Raw genomic sequence first — 23,094 nt, 5'->3', positions numbered from 1 at the left:
CCGCTCAGGGTCCTTTGGGCTTAAGTCAGTTTCTAAATAGGTATATACTCATGGAATAAATATAAACTATGTATTAGGTCTGTAATTAGGCATGCATAACCAGTATTCCAGTTTCCTGACCAGGATTTGAGTTTGAACAGCTTAAATGATTCGGTCCCAATGAACAACACATAATTATCATGGGGGTTCAGGAAGAGGTCATATGGGATGCTAACAGTTAGGAAAGGAGGTAGGAGTTAAGGGATAAGGAGATGTGGATGAGGGGAGAGATCTGAAAATCATTCCAAGGAACAAAAACACCAAGCTGTTCCCCCAAAGAAGAAATTAATACATTAACCAGCTTTCTGAATCCTGGTCTACCAGTTGCTTACATTTCTCACTATAAACTACTACACTAGTTTCCTGTAAAATTCAGAATCCAATGTTTGCTCTGTATAAATAATTTCTCTAGGGTTTTATTAATCTTAAATAAATTATTGAAATTTCAGAAATGCAGCAAACCTAAGAAAGAAAGAAAGAAAGAAAGGAAGGAAGGAAGGAAGGAAGGGAGCGAGGGAGGGAGGGAGGCAGGGAGGGAGGGAGGAAGGAAGGAAGGAAGGATTTCCAAACATTAAACTCCAACTTTCCAGGTTAAATAGATTTTAATCTGACATAAGGTTGAAAATTAATTCTTTGTGCTGCTTACTTGGTTGAAAATAAAAGGAACCTCTTTCTTCTCTCCCACTTTCATAGAAGATACGGGAAATATTGCTGTCCCGAGCGTTTCATCCATGACGTAATTGGCATCCATCAACGTGATCTATAGAGAGTAAAAGGTAGAGCAGAGGTATCAAATTTTTCTGGAATCTTTGGAAATTCTATCTATAACCTCCATCACACTTAAAACATGAAAATTCTCAAGTGATATTTAACAGTCATTTGAAATCCTCAATATTCAACTGGTAACAATACTTTGTCTTTTGTTTCTGAATGCCACATTTGCTTCTAACATAATAATTAATTTTTCACTTTCCTGATTGACATTATCATACTTTGAAAAATGAAACTTTATCCCCTCTCTGGGGAAATGCTATTTTTGGAATATGAGAAAGAAATTAATGTAGAAAATCTATGCAACTATTTTGGAAAAGATCTATGTGAACTTATTTTAAAGCTAATTATTTGAACTTTAAGCTAATAAAGTTAATTTATTTCAAAGTCCTAATCAATTGACAATATTTTATTCTATTGTACTTGGATCCTCCTCTTTCTAACAGAAAGAATATTTTCTCCAAAGCACATGAGGAGGATAACAGATTCTTCCCAGCCCCACCTAACTCCTGTATTTCCCACTGGACACTCACAGAGCTTGATGTGCAGTAGCTAGAAGCTCATCTACCACATACTGCACAGCTGGACTCCAACTACATCAAACTGAGAAGAATGAAGGCAGTGAGGGGACAAACTCAAGCGTCAACCTCAACATGGTGATGGCCATCTCACTGTCCCCAAATGACTCACTTACCTCCAAAACATTGTCCTGATTAGGATCCAAAATAAATTCAAAGGTCTCATTCCACACAGGGTTTATGTCATTATTGAAGTGTTTTGTTCTCTTCCTGCTGTCAGGGGTTGAGGAGATGAAAAGTTCCACATAGGGGTCTGGAGTGTCAACTGTAGACAGTAAACACAAATGAGAAGGGGGCAAAAATGTGATTAATTCCTAATTTTTTTATTAATATGTATTATCAGATTATTTTCAATGAATCTGCAATAACATATTCAAAATGTCTGAGACAAAATGATATATAATAGAAGAACGTCATAGTTTATATACTGTTTACATATTATGTCCCTGAACTTCCCAACAGTCCTGTGAGAGGGAATCATTTATTTGGTACTTTATTCAAAATTCCTCTGTCCACCTAGAGGGCACGGTCACTGCAATCAACAACTCAGTCCAACTGCTAGACAATGATAACAATCTCACTCAGCTAACCACAGCGTAACCTTCACCCCAGGACTACGATGGCAACAAGATCATGAGTTCAGGATCATCATGATTGTTTATATTAGAAAAAAAAATTAACCTACTATGTTATTTGCCAAACAAAATAATGAAAGTCGGTGTGCCATAAGTATTGCTTGTAGTTATAAGGCTGCCTTATATGGTTGTACAGGTTGTGCACTGAAGAACTCTAAAGGGAGGCATTTACATTAGTAGTCAAAATATATTTCTCTATTTATTATGGTGGTATTCAATAAGATGGAAGTGGGCATCTCAAGGAAGTGACAGCTTTTTCTGTTACACATAAAGATCCCCTGAGGGCATGATATGGGTGCCATTTTATTTATTATTTATTTATTTATTTTAAACATCTTTATTGGAGTATAATTGCTTTACAATGGTGTGTTAGTTTCTGTTTTTATAACAAAGTGAATCAGTTATACATATACACATGTTCCCATATCTCTTCCCTCTTGCATCTTCCTCCCTCCCCCCCTCTCTATCCCTCCCCTCTAGGTGGTCACAAAGCACCCAGCTGATCTCCCTATGCTATGCGGCTGCTTCCCACTAGCTAGCTATTTTACGTTTGGTAGGGTATATATGCCCATGCTACTCTCTCACTTTGTCCCAGATTACCTTTCCCCCATATCCTCAAGTCCATTCTCTAGTAGGTCTGTGTCTTTATTCCCGTCTTGCCCCTAGGTTCTTCATGACCTTTTTTTTTTCCTTAGATTCCATATATATGTGTTACCATACAGTATTTGTTTTTCTCTTTCTGACTTACTTCACTCTGTATGACAGACTCTAGGTCCATCCACCTCACTACAAATAACTCAATTTCATTTATTTTTATGGCTGAGTAATATTCCATTGTATATATGTGCCACATCTTCTTTATCCATTCATCCGATGATGGACACTTAGGTTGCTTCCATGTCCTGGCTATTATAAATAGAGCTGCAATGAACATTTTGGTACATGACTCTTTTTGAATTATGGTTTCCTTAGTGTATATGCCCAGTAGTGGGATTGCAGGGTTGTATGTTAGTTCTATTTTCAGTTTTTTCAGGAACCTCCATACTGTTCTCCATAGTGGCTGTATCAGTTTACATTCCCACCAACAGTGCAAGAGTGTTCCCTTTTCTCCACACCCTCTCCAGCATTTATTGTTTCTATATTTTTTGATGATGGCCATTCTGACCGGTATGAGATGATATCCCATTGTAGTTTTGATTTGCATTTCTCTAATGATTAATGATGTTGAGCATTCTTGCATGTGTTTGTTGGCAATCTGTATATCTTCTTTGGAGAAATGTCTATTTAGGTCTTCTGCCCATTTTTGGATTGGGTTGTTTGTTTTTTGATATTGAGCTGCATAAGCTGCTTGTAAATTTTGGAGATTAATCCTTTGTCAGTTGCTTCATTTGCAAATATTTTCTCCCAATCTGAGCGTTGTCTTTTGGTCCTGTTTATGGTTTCCTTTGCTGTGCAAAAGCTTTTAAGTTTCATTAGGTCCCATTTGTTTATTTTTGTTTTTATTTCCATTTCTCTAGGAGGTGGGTCAAAAAGGATCTTGCTGTGATTTATGTCATAGAGTGTTCTGCCTATGTTTTCCTCTAAGAATTTGATAGTGTCTGGCCTTACATTTAGGTCTTTAATCCATTTTGAGTTTATTTTTGTGTATGGTGTTAGGGAGTCTTCTAATTTCATACTTTTACATGTACCTGTCCAGTTTTCCCAGCACCACTTATTGAAGAGGCTGTCTTTTCTCCACTGTATATTCTTGCCTCCTTTATCAAAGATAAGGTGACCATATGTGTGTGGGTTTATCTCTGGGTTTTCTATCCTGTTCCATTGATCTATCTTTCTGTTTTTGTGCCAGTACCATACTGTCTGGGTGCCATTTTAAATAGAAAGGAACAACTGCAAATAATGGAACTATTTAAATTTCCTCCCACTATACATATACTTAACAAGGCAACTGACCCTGAATGTGGAAATATTGATTACTCCCCCTTTTTTTGTTAATAGATCTTTATTTGAGTATAATTTCTTCACAATACCATGTTAGTTTCTGTTGCACAACAAAGCAAATCAGCCATATGCATACACATGTCCCAATATCCCCTCCCTCTTGAGCCTCCCTCCCACCCTCCCTATCCCACCCCTCTAGGTCATCACAAAGCACCGAGCCGATCTCCCTGTGCTATGCTGCTGCTTCCCACCAGCTAACTATTTTACATTCGGTAGTGTATATATGTCAATGCTACTCTCACTTCTCCCCAGCTTTGCCCTCCCACCCCATGTCATCAAGTCCATTCTCTATGTCTACTCTTTATTCCTGCCCTGCAACTAGGTTCATCAGTATCTTTTTTTTTTTTTAGATTCCATATATGTGCTTTAGCATACAGTATTTGTTTTTCTCTTTCTGACTTGCTTCACTCCCTTTTAATGGCTCCTTTGAATCCTTCATCTGACAGCATTGCATATATTATATTTTATAAAGGAAACTACACATCTATCTATCTTTTCCTACAAGACTGCCAACAACTTGAGGTTAGGAACCAAGTCTTACTCATCTTTATATCTTCAGAACCTAACAACTGTCACAATATTTAAGGTCTCCTCACTTAAGGACTCGATTTTTCTCTTTAACACATCCTTTCCCATGTGGCCATTACAACTCATAACCACAAAAACTAACCATCAAGTGATGCCTGATAGGATCTCTGTTGAGCACTTCACATACATGAGTCTCATTCTAATCTCACAAGAGCACTATAAGGTAAGTACTTTTAGTGTTGAGTCAGCAAGAACTGAGAGATGTTAAGCAATCTGTCCAATGTCACACAGCTAGTAAGTATCAGAGCAAGATGGGACTGCAACAATCATCCCCTCAATGACATCATGCTCCTAAGTGCTAAAGATGTGATCATAGGTATGGCTTGTTATGGAAAGAGGAGATGGAAAAGAGCTTTGGAGAAGAAGAGGAAGGGCGATAAGCAGGAAGAAAAGAGGAGGGAAGGGGTAAGGATGGAAAGAGAGAGAGGAAGAGAGAGAGGTGCAGAGGTTCCTAAAAAAAGATAACAAAAATTGAAAACAAAGGAAAAGCAAAAATAATAGTTCTTAAATGACTGTCTTTCAAAGAATAGTTTTTAAAAAAATAATTTAAAAAATATACTTTGTCCTTTCACAGTAGTTATGGTCAAATAATGTAATCAATGTCCTTCACAGCTCTTCTATGTGGTCATCAGATTTTTTAAGTGGGCTTTTTTATTGTTAAGTGGGAAAATCTACAAATGAGGTATTAGCATTTGGGATTGTCTTTTAGTTAATTTTTCCACTTGCAGCTTATGCATCATTGGTCAAGGGCAGGGGAGTCTCAAAAGTGAGAGTGCAAGGCAAATGCCTAGGGAAAATTAACCACCACACATTTCAGGGCCTCTCGCCTTCTGAGATGGCCCACACTCTGTCTGTGGAGTGTGTTTTCCCCCAAGGCCCTTCTCACCTTTTGAGACAGACCTCATTGTGTCTATGGTATGTGTATCTCTCTAAATAAACCTACAAGAAAGAAAGAAAGGAAGGAAGGAAGCAAGGAAGCAAGGAAGGAAGGAAGGAAGGGGGAAAGAAAGAAAAAAGAAAAGAAAAGGAAAGATAAGAAAAGAGAAGAAAAAAGATAAATGCCTAGGGTTCTGATTAAAAATACAGACCCTTGACCCACATCCCATAAGACCCATAATCAGGAGATCTGTAATGGGACTAGGGATCTGCATTTTTCAACAATTATTCTAGTTGATCTGATGTAGGTCATGTTCTGTTCATACTTTTGATATTTTATTTTAGGAGGAAATAGCTAGTTATTCCCATTTCATTTATTTATTTCTTCATATTGAGATATAATTGATATATAACATCATGTAAGTGTAAGCTATACAATGTGTTGGTTTGATGCATTTACATATAGCAATTTCTAACTCAATGCTTTTCTCTCTCAATGGGACCATGGAAGACAAATTAGAAAACAAAAGACTTGGCAGGAAGGATGGCAAGAGGAAATGGGCCAAAGATGAGAAGGACATGCTACAAGGGGACTCAACTCACTCCTCAACCAAGAGATGACTGTTCCTTTTCCTTAACCATGTTTCTGCCACATCTCCAGTACTCGGGGTTGCAAACCACAAATATAACAACATGTTTAGAATATCAGGTAGTAGAAGACTATATAGAAAAATATTTTTCCTTTTTTGAATGGAGGTAGATATGTGTTTTTAAAGAGAATATTCAATGGCACTTCACATTAAATGTAGAAAAATAAAAATGTAGCCCTTCCTTATCTCATAAGGCTGGTTCTTTCTTATGGGATTAATGCTCTTTTATATGTTTTCCCCCAAATATTAGAAAACACAAACCAAGCAAAAGCTAATCTAGAAAACAAAAAGTGTGCCAGGAAGGAGAAGCATGCAGATGGTAAACATCATTCATTCATTCAACAAATATTTGGATGCCTACTATGCCAGGAACTGCCCATCAAGAAGCAGTTTGGCCAGCACATCTATGTTACTTGACTTGGATCACACACTTGGTTGGTTGAGTGTGGAAGCTGGAATTATATTTGTTCTGAGGAACTGCCTGCCCTGGGAACCACCCCTTTAAGGACCATTATGACAGTTTGCACAAAAAAGCATCCCATGGACTCCTACTTCTTCCAAAAAATGGCCCACCACAAAAAGCCCTTGCCTCTAACTCAGAACAATCCTTCCTCTATTGAAATATTCTAACTTGCTTGTTTATACCTTTGCAGCCAAAGACTACCAAATGTATCTAAAGACCAAAGATCATTTCCAAAAATCTCACCTTAACAGAACGCTTGCAGATCACTGATTTTCTCAGGAATTCCTCTTTTTAATCTATAGTACTTACACTCGCTCTTCTAACACCTTGGAAGTCTTGCCAAAACACAGCAAGTATGTTCACTTGCTGCAAGTTTATGAATACATAGCCTTTGTTAATTACGTCAAAAAAAGAAAAAAAAAAAGGCAGTTTGGCTTGGCTTGGACAGGGAACCAAACACAAAAGTGCAGATTTGAAATATGGAAGTGAGTCAAATGCTAATAGCCTAATTTTAGAGGCAAGAGTAAATGGAAGACAAGCAGATACACTCCACCAATGACTAATAACTCAGTCACCCAGGTTATTACACACACATAAAGTCAAATCGTAGGTGGAGAAATGGCCTTTTGAGGCTTAATCTTCATTTGAATCTTTGAACAAGAGGAAGGACAGGTTTTCTTGGGCCAAACAAGAAAGAGGAAGTAGAAAGTAAAGTTCCTTGGGAGGAACCAGATAGGGACAGGATGCAGCAAATTAAGTGCTATAAGTCAACCAGCGATATTACCATCTTCTCAGCCATTTTGGACTCTCGATGGGTCATATGCTTTTCCAAATTCTAACTGACAAAATAATAAAGAAATTACCATACAGCAAGATGCCAACCCTATGTTTATATGTCAAAACATCAACAGACTTCTTTTAAAAATTGGAATCCAGTTCAAAGCCATCATTTTAGATTATTATTTTTACTTTAAAAAAAAGTCAATACTCTAAAATTTTTCTCAAGACTGGTGGTTCTTCTAGTTTCTCCTCTTGCTTCATTAATGAGACACCAAAGAGTGCTAAACAGTGGAAAACCACTGACAGCTGTAAACTGTGATACTGCAATCTGCATCATTGCTAATCTTTGCAAGTTAAGAAACAGCTGTAGCAGTGGTAGACACCACAGGATGAAAAGAAGTTTTAAGAAGCTATTTTAAAATTGGATTAAGATAATCACATATCTCAGTTTTTTTTTAAACATAATCTATAATCTTCATTGGCATGGTAGGGCGTGGAAACTTTGAAAAGGGGAAGCAGTCCATTTTGACAGCAAAACTTAGCCCAATGCTTTAGAGAAGTTCCTAGAAATGCATTGAGGGAAAAAAAAAAGTCAAACACAGGAAAAGAATTTTTTTTTTCTCGCCTTTGTACTTATTTCATGCCTTTGTGAATTAATGCCTATAGGGTAACTGGGTGTTGAGTCACTGATTCAGCTTCACCTTGATTAGCTCCAGCGAAAACAGGTGGTAAGGTAAAGATATAATGTGTGGGTAAAGACTTACATCTTATCCTTTTATCTAAATCTTGACTAACAAAAATGTTGGGGGTGTGGGATACAGATCTGATGCGTGTAGACATGAAACTACAGGCACCACAAATAGCTTCAGAGTTCCCGGGTTATAAAACTCCTTATAAATTTCAGCAGTTGAAGGAGTGCCCACCTAAAGTCATAACAGGTCCATCTGTCATTTTGGCTTTGTCTGAGTAATATATTATATGATTCATCACAGGAGCTGGTGGCAGCTTCTAAACTCCAAGTTCGATTTTAAATATGCTCCATTTGCTTTTTCATATCCATTTTGCTCAGTAGCAACTTAAACCCTTTGCTTCAAATAAAGATGACCCATAACCTGTTACAATTCATGCAATATACAGCAAAAAGAAAACCCAAAGGAAAAGTCCTCCCAAATCCACAGTCAAAATATCCTATTCTGAATAGCTATGGTCCACTGATGGTGAGCATAAAGCAGTGTTTTCCAAAACACAGTCCACTAGAGTATCTTCACAGTATCTGGAGTATTAAAAATGCAGACACCTTGCATTTTCAGTCTTCTGAGAGGGCTTGGAAATCTGCATTTTTAACAACTTGACCAGACGATATTTATGCACACAAGTTTGAAAAACGGGATTTAAAGTATATTATGACAATAAAATACAGAACAATGGTATAATAACACCCACAGAAAAGTAGAAACATTTTGGCATTGAGAAGTCAACAGACTTCGTTGTGGATATTCTGCCCATGGACTATATTAAGCACAATCCAGTAATTCACGTCTATTTCTCTTAAGCCATTAAATACATTTTCAAGTGACCACATGAAAACAAATCCAAGAATAAAGTATATGTGGGTGCATGAGTTAGCAATCTATTTAAGATGATGGACTGATATTCAAGTGTTCTGCTTCATTATCACCAAAGTAAGAATGCCATAGTAAGACCAAAAATTAAATGATAATTTGTTGAAAGAATGCCTCTGAATACTATTTTCCAATGTGGTCACTCCTTTAAATGTTTATGATTTAGTGATAATGATAATTACACGGTGAACTTAAAGCTTTTAAACATAAAGGCTGAAAAACTTAAATGTTTTATGATTGCCAACTTTTTCACTATCCCTGCCCTATGCCAGCAGAGCTGCTGGTATAAACCCTAGGAAAGTGATGGTTAGCCTCACTATAAACGTATGAATTTCAATAACAGTTTAGTTCTTTCCTTAATGTAACGTTTTTATTGAAGGATAAGATACATGCAGAAAAATTAGATGATTGTAACCATAGTTTGTTGAATTTTCATAAAATGAACTCACCCAGGATTCTACCACCCAGATCAAGATATAGAACATTGCCAGCACTCCAGAAGACTTCCTTACCTCCCTCCAGAAGGGTGACCACTCCCTACCTTCTACCACCAAATAATATTTTTACCTGTTTTTATCTTTATATAAATAGAATCAAGAATAGTATATACTCCTGGGTCTGGCTTATTCTGCTCACCATTAAGTTTGTAAGATTCATCCATGTTGGCATGTGCAGAATAACACATTCATTAATTATTAATGTAAACTGTTTCACTGTATGAGCATTCCATAAAATATTTATCCATTCCACTGTTAGTGGACATATGGATTGTTTTTAGTTTGGGCTATTACTAATGGTGCTGCTATGAACATTCTTGTACATGACATTTGGTGCGCACATTTTTATGTTTCTGTTGTGAATTCCTAAGAATGGAATTACTTGGACATAGTATTATTATGCCATTGTACACCCTGATGTTAATATTTACATGGCAGCAATCATTCTTAATATTTAATAGTCAGTTTTGTAATTTAAACATCTGGTGGATATGTAACGGTATCTCAGTGTGGATTTAGTTCACACATCTTGTTTTTGTTTTTTTTTGTTTTTTGCGGTACGCGGGCCTCTCACTGTTGTGGCCTCTCCTGTTGCGGAGCACAGGCTCCGGACGCGTAGGCTCAGCGGCCATGGCTCACAGGCCCAACCGCTCCGCGGCATGTGGGATCTTCCCGGACCGGGGCACGAACCCGTGTCCCCTGCATCGGCAGGTGGACTCTCAACCACTGTGCCACCAGGGAAGCCCAGTTCACACATCTTGGATGACTATATGAGGTTGTATATTTCTTTATGTGTTTTTATTGGATAGTCTCTTGAGTGAAAGGCATACTCGTCTTTTGTCCATTTTTTTTCTGTTAGATTGCCTGTTTTTTTATTGATTTATAGAGTGCTTTACATATTCTGGATATGAGTCCTTTGACAGACACATATATTAGAAATATATTTTCTCAATCTGAGGTTTATCTTTTCACCACTTTAATGATATTTTTGATAAAAAGAAATGCCTAATTTTAATATAGTCCAGTGTATCCACCTGTTTCCTTATGATTCATGCTTTTTTCCTTTTAAGAAAACTTTAGCTATTCCGATGTCATAAAATTGTCTGCACTGACTTCAAAAAATCTCCTTTGCTTTACTGTTTACCTTTATATCTAAAATGCAATTAGAATTAATTTCTGTGTAAAGTGTGAGATAGGTGTGAAGATTCTTTATATAAATATATATAACTACATATATATATGTAGTTATATATATTTATAAAACCAATAAACTCGGTGTCATTTATTGGAAATTCTGTCTTTAACCCTAATACTACAATATAAACATTTTGTTAATCAAGTAGTCATATACTTCTGTTTCTGGACTTCCAGACTTTCTGGTTTATTCATTTAAGCTTGCACCAATTCCACACTGTCTTAATTATCATAGTTTTATAATAAATCTCGACATCAGGTAGTATAAGTCCTCTAACTTTTTTCAACTTCTTCAGAATAATTTTGACAGTTATTTTATTTCAGCACTTCAAAAATGTCATTCTGTTATCTTATGGCTTCTATCTGTTCTGGTGAGGAATTTACTTTCAGTCTTTTGCTTTGTTGAATATATTGTTTTTCCTCTGGATGCTTTTAGGATTTTTTTTTCTTTGTCTTTAGTTTTCAGCAGTTTTACTGCAATATGCACAATATTAGTATTTTTTGTATTTATCCTTAAGTTAATAACACAGCATTTTTATCAGTTACAGAAAAATTCTCAGCCATTATCTCTTCAAATATTACTTCTGCCCCAATCTCCTTCTCTTCCCCAGTGTTTTATTTAAATTTTGCCCAGATATTCCTTATGCTTTAATTCTATATTTTATTTCATTTTTTGTTCTCTGTATTTGAGCCTGGATACTTTCTACTGACCTATTTAGTTTACCAATTCCCTCTCTTCAACTGTCTCCAAACTATGGCAAACCCATCTACTGAGTTTCAATTTTCACTTATTGTGTTTTTAATTCCAAATTTTCCATTTGCTTCTTTTCTATATAACTGGTTCCCTGGTAAAATTCTCCACCTTGCCATCTATTTTCTTGAACATATTAATCTTAGTTATTTTAAAGTCCATATCCAATACTTGGGGAATCTATTTATTTTTCTTGATCTTACTTTTTTGTTCTACCTGGCAATTCTTGACTGAATGCCAGAACTTTTCATGACAAATTGTCCCAGAGCTAGACCTACCTCCTCAGAGGACCCATCTTATTCTCCGGCAGGCAGTGTGAATGGGATGGATCTACTCAGTTTAATCAAAAATTGAATTGACTTAAATCTTTGTAAAATTTAGTCTACTTCTTATTCACTCCCACCCAAAGCTTTTCAACTGAGAGCCTGGGGTGTTTTCTAGGGCCCTTTTATTTGGCAGTTCTGATAGCCAATTTTTTCCCCTCTTAGCACTGTGAGACTGCCAATAACTCTTCTTTGCTTTTCTCGTATTTTACGTTTGCTTCTTAGTCTGTTGCCCTGCACAGGTTACGAATTTGTCTCCTGCACATGGTGAAGGCACTGACTTGCAAGCTTCTCTAGGCTTCCCTTCTCTCAGGGTTCTTGTCCCTCAAATTCTAACTGACTTGGTTCTGAAATCCAGTTTTTATGTCCCCAAGTCCTTTGAGATTGCCAAAGCTCTAGGAGATTCCCTGACTCTTCACTGCTTGGCCACGTCTCACATCCCCATCATCCCCAAATCCACCTAGATTCCACAGTGAATTGAGAGGAAAGTGGCTTGCAGAATACTGGGCCTACTTCAATGACTTCTCTCCTCTCTGAGATCCTGGTCCCTCAAATCCCAGTTGACTCAGCAGATTTTCAATCCTTCAGACATTTTAATTTATTATTAATTAATTAATTTATTGATTGATTGATTGATTAATTAATTTATTTATTTATTTTTGCGGTACGCGGGCCTCTCACTGTTGTGGCCTCTCCCGTTGCGGAGCCCAGGCCCCGGACGCGCAGGCTCGGCGGCCATGGCTCACGGGCCCAGCCGCTCCGCGGCATGTGGGATCTTCCCAGACCGGGGCACGAACCCGTGTCCCCTGCATCGGCAGGCGGACTCTCAACCACTGCAACACCAGGGAAGACCCTTCAGACATTTTTAAAACTTAATTTAATCTGTGTTTTCTAAATTGATATTAGGAGAAAAGAATGCTCCGCTATTAGTTACTTCAGCATAGTCCAATGACCATTTAACTGTTAACTTGACCAAACATATACTAATCCCTATTCTTTTTTATTTCCATCCTCCACATGGCTGTTCAAACTTTTACTGCTTTTCTCAAGTCACTACTCACTATTCCTCATCTAAGAAAACAACTCAGGTTCACACTTCACTAGGAAAACAAAAGGAGAGGATTAAATGTTCTCTTCCAGTTTCTCTTCCCTATACCTCACAATTTAAAATATATTTATAATTGAAAATTGCATTTATTTATACTTAAGTTCTTTTCTGATGTCTTAGAAGAAGAAGTTTCCATACACTCTTCTCTCAATTTCAAACTATTCCACCTCCTTTCAGAGATTTCTCATTTATTTATCCCCAACCCCAAATTTAATCTGTAAATATTTGCTTGGGCCTGGCTACTTCCTCTCAACCAATAAATATAAACAAATACTGATTATCCTAAAAAATAAAAACAACTTTAATTAATTCTGCCAATTCCTCAAGATCTTTCCTCTCCTCCATTAAAGCTTTTGGAAAAATAAATACAGTTTATATTTACTGCTTCTAAATCCCATCACTTATAAATTCCTAACCTACTATGCTCTGCCTTTTTCTGTTACCATAATCAGTCTATTCTCTCTACTGTAACTTTTTTTGGTAGCTTTATTGAGATGTAATTGACATATCACATTGTATAAGTGTGAGGCATACAATATGATGATTTGACACACTTACCTACTGCCAAATGATTACCACAGTAGAGTTAGTTAACACCTCCATCACCTCACATAATTGTCGTTTCTTTTTTGTGGTGAGAACATTTAAGACCTATTCTCTTGGGACTTCCCTGGTGGTGCAGTGGTTAAGAGTCCACCTGCCAATGCAGGGGACATGGGTTCGAGCCCTGGTCTGGGAAGATCTCACATGCAGCGGAGCAACTGGGCCTATGCACCACAACTGTTGAGCCTGTGCTCTAGAGCCCACGAGCCACAACTACTGAGCCTGAGTGCCACAACTACTGAAGCCCAGGAGCCTAGAGCCCGTGCTCCACAACAAAGAGAGGCCACCGCAACGAGAAGCCCGAGCACCACGACGAGGAGTGGCCCCTGCTCGCCAAAGCTGGAGAAGGCCCGTGCACAGCAACGATGACCAAATGCAGCCAAAAAATAAAGTAAAAAAAAAAAAGACCTACTCTCTTAGCAATTTCAGGAATATAATACAGTATTATTAACTATAGTCACCATGCTGTACATTACATCCCCAGAACTTACTCTTCTTATAACTGGAAGTGTGTACCTTTTGATGGACATCTCCCTATATCTACCCCCTCCCCTCACCAGCTCCTGGCCATCACCATGCCCCTATCATAACTTCAATATAAAATTCAATGAGCTTTTTCTCAATTTTCATCAGATTTGGCATATATGCAATGCCCTTTGTGCAATTACCTCCTTCTTTTGTGCCCAGGGTATCATTTTTTTCCTGATTCCCTAACTACCTCTCTAAATGTTTCCTCATTGTATCTTAATTTTTTCACCCCAAACCTGCGACTAAATTGTAGACTTTCTCTTCATAGCTGTTACAAATCTCCACTAGAATGTTTCAGAAGGAAATGAACACTTAAAAAAATTTAGTGCTCATGTAGTCAAAACCAATTTGAAAAAGAATTATCACAGTTATTTATATGGTCTTTTTTTTTTTTTTTGCCATGCCACACAGCATGTGGGATCTTAGTTCCCCGACCAGGTATCAAACCCGTGTCCCCTGCAGTGGAAGCACGGAGTCCAAACTACTGGCCCACCAGGGGATTCCTATATAGTCTTAAGAATATTCGATGTGCACCCTTCAAGTCACATGGCACACATCAATCCTATAGTATAATTATTCTCGGATCCTTTAAAGCTGATCATATTCAGGTTTAAATGGTAGCCATCATGCATTCCTTCATTTCCTCAAGGCTTCAAGGAGGAAGCGGTACAAACATGACAAATATAAGATTCTTGATTACATGTCCATATATAATCTATTGCTAAGTAATCCATTTTGAATTTTTCCCTAAATGCAAGAGGAAAGAAAAACAAAGCAAAACAAAACCAAAAAAACTAGAATAAACACATGTTCTTTTTCCTGACTTTCTTATTTTATTTCATGGTAACATATTTCTTGCTGCCTGAGCCAGAAACATGAGAGTCATTCTCTTTTCCTCATAGTTCCTGTATCCTATCTGTCTCCAGCTTTTACCTATTTCACCTCTAACACACTGGCCCCTCAATTCCTCTCAAAATATCACTTACCCAGTTCAACTGGACTATTCACATAATTTCATAGTTGCTTATTCTCCCACATGCAAGCCACTCTACATAATGCTGCTATAGTCGTCTTTGTGAAACACTTTTGACTCTTGCTGCCTACAAAGGCAGGCCTAATCACTGTGATAAAAGGCCTACAAGTCCCCCTCACCCACCAGACCCTGGGTTTCCTTCCAGTCAGTGACCCTCCTCCACCAGGCACTGGAACATCGCTCTCACAAGTCAACATTCAGGCCACGGAGCATCTCTGAAATCCACACATTTCAAACATTCCACACAGTCATACTGGTGGCAGAAGTATCTGTTCTGTCCAAGAGAACAGTGCTTCTCTTTTACTTATGTGTATCATTATGTTTTCATTTGACGTTTTAGCTGATAACTAAACACTAGTAATTCATAACTAAATGTTATTCAAGTTGTTGTCCTTGTCCTAAGACTATCCAAGATAAGGGTCCAAAGACTGTACACTTAAAGGATGGGTGGAATGAGATGTTCTCTCTATGCTTCCCTTATCAGAGTTCATAAGTCAACTAGTTGTTCTATTTTCCTATCGGGTTAAATTGGCCACTGCCAATCATGTCTCCTAGTAGCCTCATCTACGTAAATCTGCATAAAAATAATTCCACTTCAACTTGCTGATTTAGGTATTATTATTCTCAACTCGTAGGTAAGGGAATTGAGACTCCCTTGAGGCATTTAGTAAGTTGAGCAAAAAGTCATTTAGAAACAGGAGTTTAACCTAGTCTTTCTGAAGCCAAATTCCTTGTTCTTTCAAATATACCAACACTAACAACTCTTACCTATTTTTGCCCCTATTAAACTGTAAAATTCATGATAGCAGAAACCACATCCTTCCAAATTACTATTGGATCCAAGAGTCTAGCACAAAGTCTGAAACATTATAGGGACATAATAAATATCATTGAAGTAATGGGTGATGGATTAGCCCTGAGCAATACTGTAGAAGAGGTGACCTTTATTATAGGCACAACAATCTCCCCTAACTTCCTTTTACTCTTTGTTAGTATGTCTCAACCTTCCTAGTGCTTTGTCCCACCCCATTTATTTGTATTTTAATATACAAATATCAATGTCAATCATTTAATAGATCAATATCGGTTATGTTTTTCCAAGTGCATTTGTATTTAACCTTTATTTCCAAGTACTAAATGTGAAAGTAAATAAATGAACAAACAGATCTTCAAATCCCAGTGTGCCTTCCTTAATAACTCTAAGGAATAGGGTAAAGTGCCAAAGGACTTATTTATGAGTAGCAGCCCCTGCTCCCTCCAGAATGGGTTCAAAATTGGAATTGTTATGGCTATAGGTGCTGAAGGGCAGCCCCTGCGAATTGCTGGAAATGCAGAAGCTGGAAACGTTAGTGAAAAATTCAATGTGGTTTAGTAAAACGGAACTTTGGCAGTAATTCTCTATATATTGGAGAGAGAAGTGCAAAACCCTTATACCAAGGCAGCATTGTCTAGGAACTCAATCATAGAATGCCTTTTCCTCATTTGAAATTACGAAGCCGTTCTGTTAACACTGTTTTGGGATCCCTTTATCAGGCAGTCTCCGGTTTGAACGCCTCCTATTTTTCATTTTCCTTTTGCTCACAGCCTCTGACCTAGCATGGTATTTTCTCAGTGTCACATGTTTCCTTTTGTAAATGAACATGAAGCTATCAGAATGTACCATCAGCCAAATGGATGCCAGGAAGAAAGTCTATAGCATCTACTCACAATTGACTTGGTACATTTTGTACTAACAATTGACTTACTACAGTAATGAGGTGGGCTACCACCCAGCATACAGTAAAAGTGACTTATTATAAAGAATGCTGATATTCATGAGAGAACAGAGAAATATACATGGAAAATGACCCAGAGAAAGTTAAATGCAGATCTAAAACAGAACAGAAAATTTTGTTGTTGCCTGCATTGCCCTTTTACTTAAATCTCTATGATACCTTTTTGGAAGGAAAACAAAAATACTTCTGTTATCAGTATTTCTGCTTGGAATGGTTTAAAGATTTATAACCTAGGGATGTTTCTTGGAATCCTTTAGGTTGGAGAGAGTAATTCTCCAGAAGTTCTTATGTAATATTATAAAACATATTAACTTATTTATATTATTAATTTTAGCTATATATTTGGATTCCACTTTATGTAAAAATAATTCTTTTTCATTAAAACAGGAGTTCTTAACCTTGACATTATTGACATTTGGGGCTAGATAATCCTTTGCTCTGGGGTACTGTCTGTGACCTATACCCACTCGATGCCAGTAGGATCCCCCAACTGTGACAACTAAAAATGTCTCCAGGGACTTCCCTGACAGTCCATTGGTTAAGACTCCATGCTTCCAATGTAGGGGGCGCAGGTTCCATCCCTGGTCTGGGAACTAAGATCGCACATGCCTTGCAGTGTGGCCAAAAAATAAAAAAATAAAATAAAATAAAATAAAAAATAAAAATAAAAATGTCTCCAGATATTGCCCAATGTTCCTGGGAACAAAACTGATGCCCAGTTTAGAAACACTGCACTAAGGCAGGGTATTATCCCTGCTACCTGACATTTATCCCTAGGGCAAACCATTAAAAATTAGCCAAATTCCCTACATAATGTAATTAGAAGTGTTATATCAATCCCATTTTTAAAATATTTTCTTATTTTTTTTCCAAATTGAAATGTCCCACATCCATTCCATACATTAGTACTCTACTTAAGTTATAAAACCCATCTCAGTCTCCATTCAAGCTATAAAGTCTTCTCAGAAGCTTATTGTGAACACTTTTCAAAATTACTAATACTGTATAATATAAACACACAATTACTGAGTATATACTCTCTTGGATTGACTTTCCAAAGAGTTATTTACACCCATTTCATCTTCCCAGCTACACCATAAGTAGCTCAAAGGCAAAGCTGCTGCACGAGCAGACACCGGAGTGAGACAGGCTTGAGTTCTAGCCCCAAAACAGAAGAGCTGTGTGATTTTGGACTATTTATTTAATGTCTTTAAACAAATCCCTACACTGGTAAAATTAAAATTAAAAGATCACATATCTCGGGCTTCCCTGGTGGCGCAGTGGTTGAGAGTCCGCCTGCCGATGCAGGAGACACAGGTTCATGCCCCGGTCCGGGAAAATTCCACATGCTGCGGAGCGGCTGGGCCCCTGAGCCATGACCGCTGAGCCTGCGTGTCCGGAGCCTGTGCTCCGCAACGGGAGAGGCCACAACAGTGAGAGCCCATGTACCAAAAAAAAAAAAAAAGATCACATATCTCGTAGTGTGACTGAAATGAGTAAACGAAATATAAAGTCCTAAGACCTCTGCTTAGCATTTTTGTTCATTTAACAAACACACTGTGTACATTATGCATCAATTACTTTTCTAAGCACTTCATAATCTAATTTAGTCCTCATTAAAAAATATAGGAGGGAGGAGGGATAAATTAGGAGTTTGGGATTAACATATACATGCTACTGTATATAAAACAGATAACAAGGTCCTACTGTATAGCACAGGGAACTATACTCAATATTTTATAATAACCTATAAGGGAAAAGAATCTGAAAAAAACATATAAATGTATGTATAACTGAATCAGTTTGCTGCACATCTGAAACTGACACAATATTGTAAATCAACTATACTTCAATTTAAAAAAATCTAGGAGGAAGGTATAATTATTACCCTACATTTAATATTGAGGAAATTGAGACCTAGGAAAGCTAAATAACTTGCCCAAATGCACATGGTTAATAAAGGAGAAGGGAGATGTGAATCCAAGTAAGCCGGTCCAGAGTCCTTATCCTAACCACTAAGCCATACTTCCTTGCTGGTATGAAACAGGCACTCAGTAAAGTTATCAAGCATAAGTATTGCATTCATTTTTTTTTTTTGTACTTCTTCAAGACACTGAATGAGTACCAAGTACATAGCAGATGCTCAGCATTTATTGATGACATTAATAATGGAGCCTTGCTGGGATAAGCACTGGGTTTTATTTCTTTAACATTTCTTTCCCAAAGTTAAAATTTCAAAACTGTTATTTCATTTTGCATCTGGAGGCTTAGATTACCCTTGTACATCAACTTAAAATAATTTTGTCTAGGATTTTATCTAAAATATTTTATAAAAAACATGCTGATACATCAAATGAGGAGTAAGAATGGAAAAGTGCTTCCAAAGAACCAGTAAAATTTACAGAACCCCTCAGGCTATACCTCAGCTAAGTTTAACTAGTCATTTCAATCTCTATGTCATATGATTTTATTTTTAAGAAAACAGTTAAAATATTAAAATATACTAAAATAACATACATGATAAGAGTTTTCCCATAAATTTTAGACCAGCAGAGTTTTTCTCTTTGAAATAAAAACTTTAATAGCATACTTTTCTTTGGAAATTTAAGAAACATTTCACTTGTTTTTTAATTTAATTCCATTAGGTATTAATTACACCTGTTCAATACAGACGTGGTATATGATTTCTGCAAGGAGCATCTACTTAACACATGGTGAGAAGGTGGCATATCACTCAGCTTTAAAATAGTTTTTTAAATTAAGGTTTTTTTCTTTAATTTTAGAAAACTAAAGAAACTGTAGAACATTAACATGTTAGAGTATATATATGATAAATATAAAAACTATTTTAAGATGAAGAAGCTCAAGTGTAAGATATATGCGATAAAGAACTAAATGAGGCAATTCCCTGGCAGACCAAATGAGTAGGATCCATCACTAATAGGTCTTGAAAAAATAAAAAGAGAATATGTGGATTGTGTTCCTATTAGTACTGGTAACGTACTCTTCACTTTGACAGGAACCTGCATTACTGCCAAATATACCACTGGAATATAGCTCCATTTATCTTATTGAATAAATGTGGTGAAAATTCACACAAAGATCAATTGATGTTAACAAAGTATCATAAAATAGTATCATTCACTACATTTATCAGACCTAAAACACACAAATACATACATGTAAACAAACAAAAAAATCTACTGAAATTTAAATAGAAAGGAAAAAAGACTAATCGTACTCACAAAACCATTTGACAGCTTAATAAACTGCATGACATTCTAAATGAGTGAGGAAGGGGAGTGCCTTCCTAACACATTCTATTTCCCTACCACATAGAAAATACAAGACAAGAGATAAGAGAGAGGCATGCATTCTGGAATACTTTACTCATCTTGAAATTATTTTCCATAAAAAGCCCCCTGGGAAGTTATTTCAGATTTTTTAGAATTGTGGGTGGATACTCAAAAACATTACAAAAATATTCAGTAAACCAAAATTCATATTCAGTCACAACTGACATCAGGGAAATGTTTGATTCAGAAAAGATGAGAGCAGCAGTGCCATTTATAAAAAAGAATATTTGCAACTCCATAATTAACCCAAGAAAAGATTAATTATGTTATAAATTAATCCAAGATGTTATAAAATTTGAAACCCATGAAAATTCTAGATAGCTTATGGACAGAAATCACAGAGGTATTTATAATCTACAAAAATGGAGTATAAAATTATTTTTTTAATTCCCTCTTCATTGAGGCAAAAAAGGAAGCAATATCCTAGAAGAAAGGTATAGTTATACATATTTATGTATTTTATTCATTCATCCAAAATTCTCTGAGATTTTCCTACTATACCAGGCTCAAGACTAGGCACTTATTCTCTAAAAAGTGAAGAAGAACTAGGTCCCAAAGTACATGTGACAAGTGTTTCATGGGGCATTTTTTGTTTTGCTTTTTTTGTTTGTTTGGTTGTTTTTTTGGCTGCACCGTATGGCTTGAGGAATCTTAGTTCCCAGGCCAGGGATGGAACCTGGGCCCCCACCACCCTGCAGTGGAAGCACGGATCCCTAACTACTGGACCACCCGGGAAGTCCCACATGAGACAGGTGTTAAGCAGAGGTCTGGATAGCTGTCAGGGGAGCAAAGGAGTGAATTGTGCCCAAGAGTATCAAAAAGACAGTGGAAGTACCATTCTACTGTTTCTCTCGAGCTGAAAAAATGAAGGATCCAATAATCTGCTCAACACAGAAATTCAGAATGGAAATTTCTTGTTTCCAAGGTGAAAAACTGAAAATAATCTCAAGTGCACAAACTACCCAAATAGAAAATACTTTGGCTCATATAAAGATTATATTTAAGAAATAAATGTCTTCTTATGTTGATATCTGAAATCATGTTAACAATAACATAATATTCATTGAGCAATTACTAAGCATGAGGCATGTAATGCTTCACATACGTCAACTCACTGAATTCTCTCAATGTCTCTAAGATGAGAAAAAGAAGACAGAGAGAGGAAACTTGCCTGAAGACACAAGACCCGTGAGTAGTGCTTTGCCTCTGAAGACCATGTTCTTTCATAAATATATTCTGCCTCCTCCCTGGAGATTCTGATGACTGTGGAATTCAGAAATGGCTACAGGAGAGGATAATGTATTTTCATAGTAATTTCTACATTGCCCTTGCTGCTAACAAAGATTCTCAGAAGATTACATAGATGATGTTTCTCTACATACAGACTCAACACTATGCCTCTTGCCCCAACATGTGCAAATAGGAAGGATGAATTCTAACTTCCTTTCCCACGGAATTATTAACACTTTGTGTTGAGAGTCATGTCCTTTGAAGAGGTTTAATCCTCTGGATGGTCTCGAGGTGAGGGGATTTGAGACTGCTGCTTTGGAGAGACAAGACTGGAGGAAACAGGGCTACTTTCTTAAAACTCAAATGTGTTTGGGTTTTCTTAAGCTTCTACAAGTGTTGGAAAGTCATGCTTCTGGTGCACTGTGGGTGGCGTGATGACTACAGGATGGTCATGGAGTCTCGACTCTAAGCACCGTAGCCTTGATAGAGTCCCTCTGGTGCGGCATGTGATCACTGGGAAGACTACTCTGAGAGTTGTCCCAGTGCTTGCCAAAAGTGGAAAGCCAGGATCCATGCAAACAACATTTAGCTGAAGGTTGGATGCCAATGATAGCAGCCACCAAGGCTTATGGCAGGACCCACTCCTAATTTACAGGCAACTCTAAGTGCCTAGAATACCTGTAGGACCCTGGGGAGGGGGAGATCACCCACACTCCCACACCTATTCTAGTGAATAGGTGCAATTAATGCGATTTAGAAAAATTAATGCGATTTAGAAAAATCATATAGGTGAGATTTCATGGACCTGAGTAATGTGGAGAATATTCATTTCACTACACAGTGATGTGTGAACTCTTACAGTAATTACTCCATAGGACTGAAAGACATAAAAAACAACACAGAATGATTCAAAAAGAACTGAACACTTGCAAATAATTAGTATCTGATGCCTGGCTTATATGTGAATAGGTAGTAAAAATCGATAGTAAAAATAGGTAGTAAAAAAAAAATTTGTAAACGAACTTTCACGTTTAGTTTGAACAGTCTTACAGATGCTCCACATGGTCCACATGCATCCCCCAGATCACAAGTCCCGCATCAGTACTGATGCTGATTCATCCTCGACTCCACATCACCCCTGAAGGTAGGAGTGAAGCCAGTGTGGCTTCTTTCCTCAAGACCACGAGGGGGTACATACCCAAGGTTCTTCCTGAATCCCCACCAGAAGTCAGGTGGTCTAGAATATTTTAAAAGTCTTCCATTCTGTTTGAATCACCCTGTTTTTGTACTTACATTCTTTGACAATATGTGAAAGATGACAATTTAAACTTCCTTTGTTTAGTAAACCAAAATTCATGTTCAGTCACAACTGACGTCAGGGAAATGTTTGATTCAGAAAAGAATACTAGAACAGCCAGGTTCTCACTAACAATAAGCATTTATCCAAACTTCTTGCAGTCAACACACTTATAGTACACAACTCAACCAAAGCTCTTTGCTGGGGAGAGGGAAATAGTATTCACAATATTAGAGTAATGAAAAGCAGGGTATGTAGAGTTACCCTGCCTGGGTTCTTAGAAATGTCCTAAATAAAATCACAGATTAGTAAGTTGAGGGAGCATTAAACCATATTAAAATATTTAGGATATATCTATGTATATGAGAGGAAGAGTATATTTATGTACATGAGGGAAAG

At 37.1% G+C, this 23,094-nt stretch overlaps 1 protein-coding gene across 1 annotated transcript in view; it reads right to left on the bottom strand.

The window, feature by feature from the left end:
- The window catches only part of PLA2G4A (phospholipase A2 group IVA), a 161,548-nt gene that overhangs the window by 86,111 nt on the left and 52,343 nt on the right, over positions 1-23,094 (bottom strand). The window contains exons 4-5 of the mRNA XM_007451152.1: positions 1,505-1,653; positions 686-799 (exon numbers count right to left, since the gene is read on the bottom strand). Of these exons, the coding sequence (XP_007451214.1) occupies positions 686-799; positions 1,505-1,653 (263 nt within the window). The remainder of the gene's footprint in view (positions 1-685; positions 800-1,504; positions 1,654-23,094) is intronic.

Source organism: Lipotes vexillifer, unplaced genomic scaffold (genome assembly GCF_000442215.2).
Source record: "Lipotes vexillifer unplaced genomic scaffold, Lipotes_vexillifer_v1.1 scaffold343, whole genome shotgun sequence".
NCBI lineage: Eukaryota > Metazoa > Chordata > Mammalia > Artiodactyla > Lipotidae > Lipotes > Lipotes vexillifer.
The sequence above is the reverse complement of the archived record's forward strand: the minus strand, read 5'-3'. Positions and strand labels throughout refer to the sequence as shown.